We start from the raw sequence: 16539 nt of genomic DNA, 5'->3' as shown, positions 1-16539 counted from the left end.
GTTCCTATTGGTCAGTGTTAGAGGAGCTCAGCTTAGCCGGACAGTTAGCTCCTGACCAGGTTAGTTTCCCAGCATAAGTTGCCACAATGACTGAGCTTGAGCTGGTCGTTTTGCTTTCAGAAATCAAATCAAGTGAAAATTAGTCAGAATTACTGAAATAAGCCTGGCTAATTTGGTAAACTAGATTTATGAAACAGCCCCCTGGTCTCTTTTACAACATTAATGGGGCTCCATCCATAAACAGCTGTGGTTCATTCTAGCGAAGCGCTGATCTGATACTCATACTGGGTCTCGGCTCAGATATAGAAATTCTTCATTGATTTAAAAAAAAAAAAAAACCTGCACTGGTATCGGATCGGGATCTGTATCAGATAATACTGAACCCCAGGTGTCAGAATCAGTATTGGAGGCAAAAAAGACGGATTTGTCTCTAGTTCACTGTGTAACGACTGAAGTTGACAGAAATGCTTGATGGTATTCATGTGTTTGCTTCTGTAACAAATGCAGATATCATCTACATAGAAACTACAGTGAACATCAGAACCAATTACTTTTGCAATGCTGTTTATTTAATACTAAAAAGCTGAGGCTGAACACTTCATATTTACTTTAAATGTGCTTCATGTGAGAGTCATATATGATCTTACCACAGTTTCTCCAGTTTACAGTGAGGATCCTGTAGTACATCAGAAAGCAGCTTCACTGAATCTCCTAGATTATTATAAGACAGATCCAGTTCTCTCAGGTGTGAGGGGTTTGATCTCAGAGCTGAAACCAGAGCAGCACAACCTTCATCTGTGATGCCACACTTACTCAACCTGTAGAGAACAATGACACACTCTTCAGGTCTAAAATGTCTAAAATGTCACAGAACACAAAACATGATCATAAAAAAAAAAATCTAAATTTAAAGACGCCTGTGTTTTTAACATTGTTTACAGGCCTATCTGGTGTTTAAATTCATTATTTTCCTCAAAATTCTACAAACAATACCCCATAATGACATCATGAAAGAAGTTTGTTTGAAATCTTTGGAAATTTATAAAAAAATAAAATAAAATCACATGTACATAAGTATACTTTATATAGACAAGTGTGTGCCTTTCCAAATCATGTCCAATCAATTGAGTGTCGTGGCAAAGGCTGTGAATACTTATGTACATGTGTGTTTTGTTTTGTTTTTTATTTTTAATAAATTTGCAGATTTCAAACAAACTTCTTTCACATTGTCATTATGGGGTATTGTTTGTAGAATTTAATCCATTTTGGAATAAGGCTGTAACTAGGGATGGCTCGATACCATAATTTTGGCTTCAGTACGATACCAGAATGTAATAACTCGGTAACGATACTAAATCGATACCATAGGTGACAAATAACCAGCCTCAAAAGATAAGTGAATTGAAAACAATTTTATTGAAATAATAATAATAAAAACAGATTCATATCTTAATACCTTTGTATCAAACTGTAACAAAAAACCTACCGAGAACATGGGTTACATTTTGACTGAGTTTGAAGAAAAAAAAAAATACAACTGAAGTAACGAAATTAATGCAACAAATGTTGCTTTATTGTAAAGTGTTATTCTAACAGTCAAAGTAATATTCAAAATCACATTATTATTTCTCTCTCAGATTGGCTGAGTCTGAAATCTGAAAACAAAGAAAAAGCATTAAATATAAATCTCACTCACTCGGCTGCTTCATATTAGCGGTCGACAGCACGGCTGTCACGAATCCGGTCTGTGAACTTCCATTCACTCACCACCAGAGGTCACTCACCCACCACAGTTAGTCTTGCACTACACTGTTGCACATCACCTCTGGAATCCATTTCCCATCATTCATTGCACTGATTGCACACACGGCTGATTGCACTAATCACACGCACACCTGATCCTACGCACACACTGATTACATGCTCTACTTATGCCATGGACTTTCTCTCCCTCACTGCCGAGTATTGTATGTGCTTATCGCTCCCCTAGCCTTAGCTACATTACAGAGCCCTGACAGTTTTCCTAGTCTTGCCTGTTTTGGATTGTGTTTTCCCCTGCCTGTTTTGGATTGTGTTTTCCCGTGCCTGTTTTGGATTGTGTTCTCCCCTGCCTAGACTATTGCTTCATTTTCAGATAACCTCTCTCGTCAAGCCCCTTTGGATACTGTTCGCTGTCGACTGACCCAGGCCCGTTTTGGATTACTCTTTGCCTTGCCTATGATAGACCTGTTTGCCATTGCTCGACCCTGCCTGTAATTATGCCTGTAATTATGCGCATGCCTTTAAATAAAAGCTTGCACATGGATCTGCACGTCTCACGTCTCGTCAGCCCCGTTACAGAATTCTCAGCCACACAAGGATCCAGCAGCTTTTCTAAGGAACCCTGGCCAGATATGGATCCATTCAACCAGCTGCTCGACCTGAGACAAGGGAATTAATCTATTGGGGAGTTCATCTATTGAGGAGTACGTCACTCAATTCTGTGAGATATCTTACAGGGTAACCTTTGAGGTCATATTAAAAGACAATTTTCGTTTTGGATTAACTGAGCCCATTAAGTCATGTTTACCCGAAGGGAAGTTCAATTGTAGTTTAAAGGACTTTATAGACTATGCTTTGCTATGTGCTGACTCTTTGTTTACTGTGGGTGTCGTGGAAGAGGAATGCGACACCGCGTCCGTTACTAAAATGGCAGCGACACCGGAGCCCGTTCACAAAATGGAGGCCACAACAACACCCCGTCATGCCATTGCTGCCAGTAAAGAGCTAAGTCAAGTCACCATTGGTCTTCATGAATCAAGGCAAGTCACAGTTGATGTCAAAAAGTCAAGTCACAGCTGATGTTAAAGGGCCAAATCAAGTCGCAGTTGATGTTAAAGAGTCAAGTCACAGTTGATCTTAAAGAGCTAAATCCAGTTATAGTTGATCTTCGTGAATCCAGTCAAGCTACCGTTGATCTTCACAAGTCAAGCCAAGTCACAGCTAATCTTCATGAGCTAAGTCAAGTCGCAGTTGGTCGTCATGAATCGAGTCACATCTCAGCTGCTCGTCCAGAGTCACAGCCCGTCTCAGCTGCTCGTCCAGAGTCACAGCCCGTCACGGCTGCTCGTCCAGAGTCACTTCACGTCTCAGCTGATCTCCCAAAGTCAAGTCCCGTCTACGCTGCTCGTCCAGAGTCACGGCCTGTCACGGCTGCACGTCTCGGCTGACCTTCCAGAGTCGGGTCACGTCCGGATCGACGCACCCAGATCATCAAGGTCAGTCTTCCATTATCTCGGTTTGATGTCTAGTTTGAGGGATGTACCGCTGGTGTCTGCACGCAAAGCTGGTATTCCCAAACCAGCTCACTTCAACCCTCCTGTTCCTGCTCTAACTCCCCTGTCCGAAGCGCTTCCCCTGATGGGGATCGCTTTATGTTGCATTTGGGCAGCATACACCCCTTCAGAACTGCCCTAAGCGATGGCACCCGCTGCAGCTTCTCCAGAGGTGGCAGCACATGCTGCAGAACCTCTCGAAGCGACAGTGCTCACTTCAGCTCCTTTTATGGTGGTGGCACCCAGCAACGTACTCTCAGCCTATCTTGTCACAGTCAAGAAGACTATTACCACTGTAGAACCTCCAGGGGTGTCAGTGGTATACACTCGCAAACTCTTTGCCTGTCCTGTCACAGCCAGAAGGGCTGTCCCTGAACTCTCGTCCCATCCTGTCACGGCTATGGAGGCCGTCTACTATTCCTCGTCCTGTCCTGTCGCAGCCAGAAGGGCTGTCCCTGAACTCTCGTCCTGCCCTGTCATGGCTATGGAGGCCGCCTGTGAATTCTCTGCCTGTCCTGTCACAGCCAGAAGGGCTGCCCCTGAACTCTCGTCCTGTCCTGTCACGGCCACGGAGGCCGCTTTTGAACATTTGCCCCGTTCTGAACCAGCCATGGTGGCTGGTTATGAACTACCTGCCTGCTCAGTTGCCACCAGGGAAAACGTTGATAGACTTCCCATGTTCCCTACCTCAGTCCTTGTGTCTGTGCATGTTCTGTCTCCTCCTTGTGTCTCAGTTTTCCCTAGGTCCCAGTCTCTGCTGTGGGTTCCTGATCCGTCATGGTGTGCTCCTGCTCTATCTGCTCCGCCGTGGTGGTCTTCAGGTCCGTCTGCTCTGCTCTGGTGGTCTTCTGTTCCGCCTATTCGGTCTGCGCCACCGTGGTGGCCTGCTGTCTGGCTCTGGTGGTCTTCTGCTCTGCCCTGGTGGGCTCCAGTCCCGTCTGCTCCGCTCTGGTGGTCTTCTGCTCTGCCGTGGTGGTCTGCTATCTGGCTCTGGCGGTGTTCTGCTCCGCCCAGGTGGGCTCCAGTCCTGTCTGCTCCACAGTCCCGTCTGCTCCGCCCTGGTGGGCTCCAGTTCCATTGACTCTGCCCTGGCTTCCTGCTCAGCCGGCTCTGCCTCGGTTTCCGGCCGCTCCGCTTCCACGTGGACCTGGATAGTTTGGCTCTAGGAGCGTCTGGAAGCCGCTCCTTGGTGGGGGGACTCTGTCATGAATCCGGTCTGTGAACTTCCATTCACTCACCACCAACGTTCCCTCACCGCAGCCGCGCAGAGAAATAATGTGCCGCGCACACGCTAAAATGAGTTGGGAAAGCCATTTTATTGTACTCTAGTTAAAACGAAAGAATTGCAATGCTCGGGTAAACCGCTATAGAGCTGGTGCCGCTATAGCGTTAGAACCAGTGAAGGCGGTGTACAGGTTTCATAGAAAGAGAATGGTGTGCGCCAAATGAGTCGCTGTAGAAACCGAATACTTCAATGGTTGCGGATGAAAGAGCTCAAATCGAGAGGCAACGTAAACACCGTGACATGTGAAATAAAACGTCCTCATGTATTAAAGAAGAGTGGCTTGATTAAGCGGATGATTAACAGAGCGGTAACAAAACTCTGAGACATTTACAGTCACACACAGGTGTATTGTGCAAACTGTACTTCATAGCGATGTTTAGATAACTATATAAGAATTCACGTTTTTTTTTTCTTTTTTTTTTTTTTATAAAAGTTGAGTTAATAGTAAAGCATCTTTTTGTTTTAAGAAAGTTCATGTTTGAACATCAAAACATCAGCAAATAGACATCTTAATATATTATAATATAACATTTTACTTAGTTTTAGATTAAAGTTGTTGTCTTCTGCATAAAATAACTTTCCTGGTATATATTTGTGTAATAAAAACAAGCTTCTGTTTCATAAACTGATAACAGCTTAACATTATTTACCTTAGCCTACATTTTGGGTCTTTGCTATTATATTCCAATATCATTATGCCTCAATTAGCTAGATATAGATTAAGAGATGTTGTTTTTATATATGTACAGATGCTCTCTGCTGTGTTTAATATGTATTATAAAAAACTATGACTTGTAATAAAAGTACAACTTCGATTAATATGTATGTTGTTAAAATAACATTCTGTTCTGTAAATGCATTGTCTGCTGGTTTATTTAGCTATTCAGCACACCACATGAATATACTTAAAGTATATGCCACTTAATACTTTAAGACTTTGAATGTTAAAGTGCAAATTAACACCTGATCACTCTTGTAAGTTTGCAACTGTTACAATTAAAAATCAAAGAAGGGTAAAAACATGCAGGCAGACAGTATGTGTCACGAATCTGGTCTGCACTCCCGTTCATTCACCACTAGAGGTCACCCGCTCACCACATGGACCTTCACACCACACATCACATGGACTCCAATTCCCATCAGCCATCTCACCAATCACACGCACACAGCTGTCACCAATCACTCATTGCACTAATCACACGCACACCTGATCACACAGCATCTCTATCACACACACTATTTCAACCCTGGACATTCTCTCCCCTGGGCCGAGTATTGTATGCTTCATCGCTGCCCTACAGAGCCCCATTAGTTTTCCTTGCCTTGCCTTGCCTTACCTTGCCTTACCTTGCCTTGCCTAGCCTAGCCTAGCCTAGCCTAGCCTAGCCTTGCCTTGCCTTGCCTTTGTTTTCCCGTGTTAGACTCTAGCCCGTGTTCCCTGGATTATCTCTCTGCCTTGCCCTTTGGATATTGTTCACCGATCGCCGACCCACGCCTGCCTCTGTTGACTCTTTGCCTCATCCTCGTTATACCTGTTTGCTATTGTTTGACCCTGCCTGTACGACCACGTCTCTGCTTATCAATAAAGTCTGCAAATGGATCCGCACGCCTCTCGTCTCGTCAGCCCGGTAACAGAATACTCGGCCACACAAGGATCCAGTGACTTTCCAGAGGAACACTGGCCAGGTATGGACACAACCCGGATACTATTAGCTCTTAAACAGGGCCCACGTTCACTGGAGAACTATATTCGGGAATATTTAGCCATCGCGCACTACTCTGACTTACCGGACTGTTTATTGATAGAGTTTTTTTGCGATGGTATAAATCAACCACTACGGTCTGAGCTTAGACGCGAGGGTCCGCGTTCATCACTTGCTCAGTTTATTGATTATGCTTTGTTGACTGTTGGCTCACTATTCACTGTGGGTGTCGTGGAAGGGGAACGTGAAACCACATCTGTGACTGAAATGGCAGACGTTCCAGCGTGCGCTCACGAAATGGCAGCGACCTCAGAGCCCGTTCACAAAATGGCGGCAACAACAACACCCTGTCAAGTCAAAGCTGATCTTCACGAGTCAAGCCAAGTCAGAGCTGATCTTCACAAGTCAAGCCAAGTCAGAGCTGATCTTCACAAGCTAAGTCAAGTCACCGTTGATCGTCACGAATCAAGCCAAGTCACAGCTGATCATCACGAGTCAAGCCAAGTCACAGCTGATCGTCACGAGTCAAGCCAAGTCAGAGCTGATCTTCACGAGTCCAGTCAAGTCAGAGCTGATCTCCAAGAGCCCAGTCAAGTCAGAGCTGATCTCCAAGAGCCCAGTCAAGTCAGAGCTGATCTCCAAGAGCCCAGTCAAGTCAGAGCTGATCTCCAAGAGCCCAGTCAAGTCAGAGCTGATCTCCAAGAGCCCAGTCAAGTCACGGTTGCTGTTAAAGAGCCCAGTCAAGTCACGGTTGCTGTTAAAGAGCCCAGTCAAGTCAGAGCTGATCTCCAAGAGCCCAGTCAAGTCACGGTTTCTGTTAAAGAGCCCAGTCAAGTCACGGTTTCTGTTAAAGAGCCCAGTCAAGTCACAGTTGGTCGTCATCAACCGAGTCACGTCTCAACTGATCTCCCAGAATCTTGTCACGTCACGGCCGCTCGTCCAGAGTCACAGCAGCACGACACAGCATGCATGTCCAGAGTCACAGCAGCACGACACAGCTGCCCGTCCAGAGTCACAGCACGTCTCAGCTGATCTCCTAAAGTCAAGTCACGTCACAGCTGATCTCCTAAAGTCAAGTCACGTCACAGCTGCCCGTCCAGAGTCACAGCAGCACGACACAGCTGCCCGTCCAGAGTCACAGCAGCACGACACAGCTGCCCGTCCAGAGTCACAGCAGCACGACACAGCTGCCCGTCCAGAGTCACAGCACGTCTCAGCTGATCTCCTAAAGTCAAGTCACGTCACAGCTGCTCGTCCAGAGTCACTTCACGTCTCAGCTGATCTCCTAAGGTCAAGTCACGTCACAGCTGCTCGTCCAGAGTCACTTCACGTCTCAGCTGATCTCCTAAGGTCAAGTCACGTCTCCGCTGACCGTCCAGAGTCGGGTCACGTCTCCACTGACCGTCCAGAGCCACAGCCCGTCACGGCTGACACACTCAGATCATCAAGGTCAGTCTACCATTATCCTGATTTGATGTCTAGTTTGAGGGATGTACCGCTGGTGTCTGCACGCGCAGCTGGTATCCCCAAACCAACTCACTCTAACTTTCCTGTTCTTCTGCATATTCCCCTGTCCGAGACACTTCCCCTGATGGGAATCGCTTTGTGTTGCGTTTGGGCTGCGTACACCACCGCAGAACTGCCCGAGGTGGCGGCGCCTGCTGTAGCTTCTCTAGAGGTGGCGGTCCACACTGCAGAACCTTCAGAAGCAGCGGGGCTCGCGTTGGCACCTTGTATGGTGGTGGCACCCAGCAATGAACTCTCCCTGTGTCCTGAGTTTACCGCTGTAGAACCTCCAGAGGTGGCGGCAGCTGCTGCAGAATCTCCAGAGGTGTCAGCGGTATCCGTCGGTGAACTCTCGTCCTGTCCTGTCACAGCCAGAAGGGCTGCCCATGAACTCTCGTCCTGTCCTGTCACGGCTATGGAGGCCGTCAAAGAACTCTCGTCCTGTCCTGTCACGGCTAGAGAGGCCGTCAATGAATTCTCGTCCTGTCCTGTCACGGCTATGGAGGCCGTCAATGAACTCTCGTTCTGTCCGGTCACGGCTATGGAGGCCGTCAAATAACTCTCGTTCTGTCCTGTCACGGCTATGGAGGCCGTCAAAGAACTCTCGTTCTGTCCGGTCACGGCTATGGAGGCCGTCAAAGAACTCTCGTTCTGTCCTGTCACGGCTATGAAGGCCGTCAATGAACTTCCTATGTTCCCTACCCCAGTCCTTGTGTCTGTGCATGTTCTGTCTTCTCCTTGTGTCTCCGTCCTCCCTAGGTCCCAGGCTCTGCTGTGGGTTCCTGGTCCGCCCTGGTGGGCTCAAGTCCCGTCTGGTCCGCCCTGGTGGGCTCAAGTCCCGTCTGGTCCGCCCTGGTGGGCTCCTGCTCTGCCGGCTCTACCTCTGTCCCAAATCTCTCCGCTGCCACAAGGACCTGGCCCTCCATCCCTCCCCCTGTTCCGCCTCCGCTCCACCTCCCTCCTGGATATAGACTGTGTGGAGTGTCTGGAAGCCACTCTTTGGGGGGGGGGGCTCTGTCACGAATCTGGTCTGCACTCCCGTTCATTCACCACTAGAGGTCACCCGCTCACCACATGGACCTTCACACCACGCATCACATGGACTCCAATTCCCATCAGCCATCTCACCAATCACACGCACACAGCTGTCACCAATCACTCATTGCACTAATCACACGCACACCCGATCACACAGCATCTCTATCACACACACTATTTCAACCCTGGACATTCTCTCCCCTGGGCCGAGTATTGTATGCTTCATCGCTGCCCTACAGAGCCACATTAGTTTTCCTTGCCTTACCTTGCCTTGCCTTGCCTAGCCTAGCCTTGCCTTGCCTTGCCTTTGTTTTCCCGTGTTGGACTCTAGCCCGTGTTCCCTGGATTATCTCTCTGCCTTGCCCTTTGGATATTGTTCGCCGATCGCCGACCCACGCCTGCCTCTGTTGACTCTTTGCCTCATCCTCGTTATACCTGTTTGCTATTGTTTGACCCTGCCTGTACGACCACGTCTCTGCTTATCAATAAAGTCTGCAAATGGATCCGCACGCCTCTCGTCTCGTCAGCCCGGTAACAGTATGATGTAAACAACACAGATATAACAAACAAAACTGATAATGTGTGTTAGATTTATAGTGTGTGAATAATCAGTAACACTTTACAATAAGCTTCATTAGTTAACTACATTAGTAAGAATGAACAATACTTCTACAGCATTTATTCATCTTAGTTAATGTTAATTTCAGCATTTACTAATGCATTATTAAAATCAAAAGTTGTGCTTGTTAACATTAGTTAATGCACTGTGAACTAACATGAACAAACAATGAACAACTCTATTATTATTATTAACTAACATTAACAAAGATTAATAAATAGTGTAATAACTACATTGTTCATTGTTTGTTCATGTTAGTTAATACATTAACTAATGTTAACAAATGACACCTTATTGTAAAGTGTTACCGAATAATCAAGCTTTGACAATAACGAGTCATATTAGCAGCACAGAGGGGCCCCCAAATAAAATTCTGCTTAGGGCCCTATAAAGGCTTGGGCCGGCCCTGATGTGCATACTGCAAGCGCTTCGTGCTGCACTGTATCTGTTTTGTCCTATCCATCACATGTTGTTGCCTTATTAAAAAAAAAATGCTATACATTTTAAATAAATGTTTTTTTAATTTTATAGTATATATTTATTTATAAATATATTTTTTTCATGAATGGATTTGATAATACAGATAACAATGTGTAACATATTACCAGATTTAGTGCAACACATTTATTTGTTCCCCACTAAATAATGTTTTTCCACTATATAAAAAAACCTGCACTGGTATCGGATCGGGATCTGTATCAGATAATACTGAACCCCAGGTGTCAGAATCAGTATTGGAGGCAAAAAAGACGGATTTGTCTCTAGTTCATTGTGCAACGACTGAAGTTGACAGAAATGAACTTTATATTTAACACTTCATATTTACTTTAAATGTGCTTCATGTGTGAGTCATATATGATCTTACCTCAGTTTCTCCAGTTTACAGTGAGGATCCTGTAGTACATCAGAAAGCAGCTTCACTGAATCTCTTAGTTTATTCTCAGACAGACTCAGTTCTCTCAGGTGTGAGGGGTTTGATCTCAGAGCTGAAACCAGAGCAGCACAACCTTCATCTGTGACACCACAATTATATAACCTGTAGAGAACAATGACTCACTCTTCACTCTCAGATCAGATCAGTTTAGCTGTCAATCCATTATTAAAGATAAAGTGCAAACTTAAAGCACAAATTAATGTTTGATGGATCATTGGACTGAGGTCTAAAATGTCACAGAACACAAAACATGATCATAAAACATCTAAATTTAACATACAGTATTTAAAGACCCCTGTGGTGAAAATCTATTAATAATGTTTTAACATTGTTTACAGGTCTATCTGGGCTTTAAATATGGTTAAGGACAAACCCTGAGACAAATTCATCAGTCAACAGCATTGCTGAGTATTTTCTCCTTAAAACTGCAGTGTACCAAACACATTCTCAAAAATATGGTTTTAAACTGTCGCTCTTTCCATGAAACCAATCATTGTTTTAAGATTTATGAATTAGTTGTGTACTCTGCTTTAAAAGTGTGCAAAATGTGTTTTTGTGATAACTTTTTAAATGGTTTATATGACTTTGATTTAATAATATGGAATACATGGATGGGATTTGTAAGGTCTGTTCATAATTCTAGAAACTCACTCATAATGCAAAAATATTCAAGTCTGTGAATATGTCTAGAATAACTTTTGCTGGTGAATTATTCACTAACCCAGTTTGTAACATATTTTTGTCAGATATTATAAATATACACATATTTTTTCATATTTACTTTTTATTTTATTTTTCTTTACAATGAATTATTATTATTTATTTATTTGTTTTTGATTGTGAAAGAGTGATTATCAGTTCCACACACAGAGATATAAACATTTTACAATGATTTAAGTCTGTGATATAATTTCCTGGCTAATCCATAAATAAAACTTCCATAGTCCAGCTTTAAGCAAATCAAATTTCTGTACAAATCCATAAGAGTTGAACTGTCTGCTCCCATTTAGTTTTAGATAAAACCTTTAAAACATTTCTTTTTTTAATTTAATGTGAGGAATGAAAGACAGTTTGCCGTCAAAGGTGATACCAAGAAACCTGGTCTCTTTTGCAACTTTAATGGGGGCTCCATCCATTTAACAGCTGTGGTTCATTCTAGGGAAGCGCTGATCTGATACTCATACTGGGTCTCGGCTCAGATACTGCCATTATCTGCCGGATCAGGTATCAGTCAAACAGGGCAGATCCAAATCTATAATTGTGCGTATACTATTCTGTGTTACTGTTAAGCTGCACAAAAACATTATAAAGCACAAAAATGTTTTTATTATACTTAATTTGTAGATAAATGTCTATGTTTTTTGCATAAAATGACTTTATCTCGCTGGAGTTTACTGTTGTTTCCAAATCATGTTACTTGCTACCAGGTGTCTGTTAGAACAAAACACAGGAGCAGAAAAGACTATAAATTGTTTTTAAGGTGCACAGTAACTGAAATTTAAATCTGTTAAAAGAAAATAAACTGTTGCACAGATATAATACACAACACATCAGTATCTCTTCCCTTTGTGCTTTGAACTTTTTAATGTGAAACACTGTGTGCTGTGACTCCGTGTTGTTTCTAGTGCATTATTCTGCACACCGCATGTGCATACTGTAATCCATTTGTGCTGCACTGTATCTGTTTTGTCGTATCCATCATATGCTGTTGCCTTATTAAAAAAATGCACTGTAGGTTTAAAAGAAATGTCTTTTAATTTTACAGTATACAGTGGGGCAAAAAAGTATTTAGTCAGCCACCAATTGTGCAAGTTCTCCCACTTAAAAAGATGAGAGAGGCCTGTAATTTTCATCATAGGTATACCTCAACTATGAGAGACAAAATGAGAAAATAAAAATCCAGAAAATTACATTGTAGGATTTTTAAATAATTAATTGGTAAATTCCTCGTAAAATAAGTATTTGGTCACCTACAAACAAGCAAGATTTCTGGCTCTCACAGACCTGTAACTTCTTCTTTAAGAGGCTCCTCTGTCCTCCACTCTTTACCTGTATTAATGGCATCTGTTTGAACTCGTTATCAGTATAAAAGACACCTGTCTACAACCTCAAACAGTCCAACTCCAAACTCCACCATGGCCAAGACCAAAGAGCTGTCAAAGGACACCAGAAACAAAATTGTAGACCTGCACCAGGCTGGGAAGACTGAATCTGCAATAGGTAAGCAGCTTGGTGTGAAGAAATCAACTGTGGGAGCAATACTAGAAAATGGAAGACATACAAGACCACTGATAATCTCCCTCGATCTGGGGCTCCACGCAAGATCTCAAAAATCCCAGAACCACACGGGGGGACCTAGTGAATTACCTGCAGAGAGCTGGGACCAAAGTAACAAAGGCTACCATCAGTAACACACTGCGCCGCCAGGGACTCAAATCCTGCAGTGCCAGACGTGTCCCCCTGCTTAAGCCAGTACATGTCTGGGCCCGTCTGAAGTTTGCTAGAGAGCATTTGGATGATCCAGAAGAGGATTGGGAGAATGTCATATGGTCAGATGAAACCAAAATATAACTTTTTGGTAAAAACTCAACTTGTCGTGTTTGGAGGAGAAAGAATGCTGAGTTGCATCCAAAGAACACCATACCTACTGTGAAGCATGGGGGTGGAAACATCATGCTTTGGGGCTGTTTTTCTGCAAAGGGACCAGAACGACTGATCTGTGTAAACGAAAGAATGAATGGGGCCATGTATCGTGAGATTTTGAGTGAAAACCTCCTTCCATCAGCAAGGGCCTTGAAGATGAAACGTGGCTGGGTCTTTCAGCATGACAATGATCCCAAACACACCGCCCGGGCAATGAAGGAGTGGCTTCGTAAGAAGCATTTCAAGGTCCTGGAGCGGCCTAGCCAGTCTCCAGATCTCAACCCCATCGAAAATCTTTGGAGGGAGTTGAAAGTCCGTGTTGCCCAGCAAAAGCCCCAAAACATTATTGCTCTAGAGGAGATCTGCATGGAGGAATGGGCCAAAATACCAGCAACAGTGTGTGAAAACCTTGTGAAGACTTACAGAAAACGTTTGACCTCTGTCATTGCCAACAAAGGGTATATTAACAAAGTATTGAGATTAAATTTTGTTATTGACCAAATACTTATTTTCCACCATAATTTGCAAATAAATTCTTTAAAAATCCTACAATGTGATTTTCTGGATTTTTTTTTTTCTCATTTTGTCTCTCATAGTTGAGGTATACCTATGATGAAAATTACAGGCCTCTCTCATCTTTTTAAGTGGGAGAACTTGCACAATTGGTGGCTGACTAAATACTTTTTTGCCCCACTGTATGTTTATATGTAAATGTGTTGTTTTTCATGAATGCATTTCATAACAATACAGATACCAACGTGTAACATTTTACTTGATTTAGTGCTGCAATTTTATTTGTTCCCCTCTAAACAATGTTTTTTTCCACTAATATTTGGATTTATAAAATTATTGTGCACTGATTTTTCTAGAATAACATTAGCTGCTAAATTATCCACTAACCTAGTTTATAATATATATTTTGTGATAGATTATGAATACACATATTTTTTCATATTTGTTTTTTATGCTATTTTTCTTTATAATGAATTAGTCTGTATTTAGTTGATTGTGAAAGAGTGATTATCAGTTCTACACACAGAGATATACAAATTCTACATTGATTAAAAAAACAAAAAACTGCACTGGTATCGGATCGGGATCTGTATCAGATAATGCTGAATCCCAGGTGACAGAATCAGTTTTGGAGGCAAAAAAGACGGATTTGTCTCTAGTTCATTGTGCAATGACTGAAGTTGACAGAAATGCATACAGACAGTTTCTGTTTGTGAGAACTTGAAATCGTTCTGTGTTGACCAAGATTGTATTTTGTTTATCTTCAGTTGGATTTTTCGCTTGATGGTATTCATGTACTTGCTTCTGTAACAAATGCAGATATCATCTACATATAAACTACAGTGAACATCAGAACCAATGACTTTTGCAATGCTGTTTATTTAATACTAAAAAGCTGAGGCTGAACACTTCATATTTACTTTAAATGTGCTTCATGTGTGAGTCATATATGATCTTACCACAGTGTCTCCAGTTTACAGTGAGGATCCTGTAGTACATCAGAAAGCAGCTTCACTGAATCTCTTAGTTTATTCCTCGACAGATCCAGTTCTCTCAGGTGTGAGGGGTTTGATCTCAGAGCTGAAGCCAGAGCAGCACAACCTTCATCTGTGACGCCACAACAATACAACCTGTAGAGAAAAATGACACACTCTTCAGGTCTAAAATGTCACAGAACACAAAACATGATCATAAAAAAAATCTAAATTTAACATACAGCATTTAAAGACCCCGGTGTTGAATATCTTTTAATGTTTTTAACATTGTTTACAGGTCTATCTGGTGTTTAAATTCATTATTTTCCTCAAAATTCTACAAACAATACACCATAATGACAACATGAAAGAAGTTTGTTTGAAATCTTTGGAAATTTATAAAAAAAAATAAATAAATAAAAAAATCACATGTACATAAGTATACTTTATATAGACAGGTGTGTGTCTTTCCAAATCATGTCCAATCAACTGAATTTAGCACAGGTGGCTCCAATCTAGTTGTAGAAACATGTCAAGGAGGATCAGTGGAGACAGCTGCACCTGAGCTCAGTTTGAGTGTCGTGGCAAATACTTATGTACATGTGTGTTTTGTTTTTTATTTTTAATAAATTTGCAAAGATTTCAAACAAACTTCTTTCATGTTGTCATTATGGGGTATTGTTTGTAGAATTTTGAGGAAAATAATGAATTTAATCCATTTTGGAATAAGGCTGTAACATAAAATGTGGAAAAAGTGAAGCGCTGTGAATACTTTCTGGATGCACTGTATGCTTAATGAACAAACCATGAGACAAATTCATCCGTCAACACCATTGCAGAGTATTTTCTCCTTAAAACTGCAGTGTACCAAACACAGTCTCAAAAATATGGTTTGAAACTGTCACTGTTTCTATGAAACCAATCATTGTTTTAAGATTTATGAATTAGATGTGTACTCTGCTTTAAAAGTGTGCAAAATGTGTTTTTGAGATAACCTTTTTACACTGTTTATATGACTTTGATTTAATAATATGGAATACATGGATGGGATTTGTAATGTCTGTTCATAATTCTAGAAACTCGCTCATAATGCATAAATATTCAAGTCTGTGAATATGTCTAGAATAACTTTTGTTGGTGAATTATTCACTAACCCAGTTTATAATATATTTAATATATTTTTTTTTATAATATACTGTTACGACCCTTCTTTGAGTGTTAAGCGTCTAGGGACCAAGAAGGGGAACATTAGGCCAGATCCTGTCACGGATCAGCCAGGCTCCTCCACCAATCACACACAGAAATCACAGTCACCTGAGTTTTAATCCCAACCACCTGCACCTCATCAACACTCATCAAGATCGTCTCTACTTAAGCACACACCTCACACCAGTCACTGTCCGATCTCAACTTCACGAAGTGGACTCTCACCCAATGTCTGGATACTTACCTTGCGAATACTTACCTCCTCTCCCGGATCATCTGTGTTTCCCTGTGTCTCCTACACCTGTCTGTGTTTGTCTGTCATCCCAGCCAGCCAGGTGTGTGCACATCCCATCCTCCATGAGTTCCTGGCGATACAACCATCAACAACGATATCCTTTATCAGTCCTCAAAACCATTAACTACATCTCATTCATCCTGCAATACTTACCGTCTGCTCATCTTAATAAACTTCTGTGTATACTCCATCCTCCTCTGTGTCTGGTCTGCTTCCCGTAACAGAAGATCGGACCATTACAGAGCGTACCAAGACAAGTCGGACGGACCCCTTCCCGGAGCTCGTGGACAACATACGCCGCGTCCTCACTGTTGGTCCTCCACCAGCACCGACCATCACATCCGTATCTACCATCACCACTTCGCCTCCGCCGTTAACCGCCAGTCCCATGGCCTAACCAGCGCCGTTCTCTAGTGTGGCGGAGGAGTGCAACGGTTTTCTTCTACAATGCTCTCTCTACATCGAACACCAACCTCATCTCTACCCCACAGAAATCTCCAAGATCTCCT

The 16539-nt window shown here is 42.7% G+C and overlaps 1 protein-coding gene across 1 annotated transcript in view; it reads right to left on the bottom strand.

Annotated features, from left to right (window-relative positions):
* Positions 1 to 16539, bottom strand: part of LOC131551974 (NACHT, LRR and PYD domains-containing protein 12-like) — a 291745-nt gene that overhangs the window by 123176 nt on the left and 152030 nt on the right. The window contains 1 exon segment of the mRNA XM_058795265.1: positions 14515 to 14685. Coding sequence (XP_058651248.1) covers positions 14515 to 14685 — 171 coding nt within the window.

This window comes from Onychostoma macrolepis, chromosome 13 (genome assembly GCF_012432095.1).
Source record: "Onychostoma macrolepis isolate SWU-2019 chromosome 13, ASM1243209v1, whole genome shotgun sequence".
In the NCBI taxonomy this organism is placed as follows: domain Eukaryota; kingdom Metazoa; phylum Chordata; class Actinopteri; order Cypriniformes; family Cyprinidae; genus Onychostoma; species Onychostoma macrolepis.
This window is presented reverse-complemented; position numbering and strand designations above follow the sequence as displayed.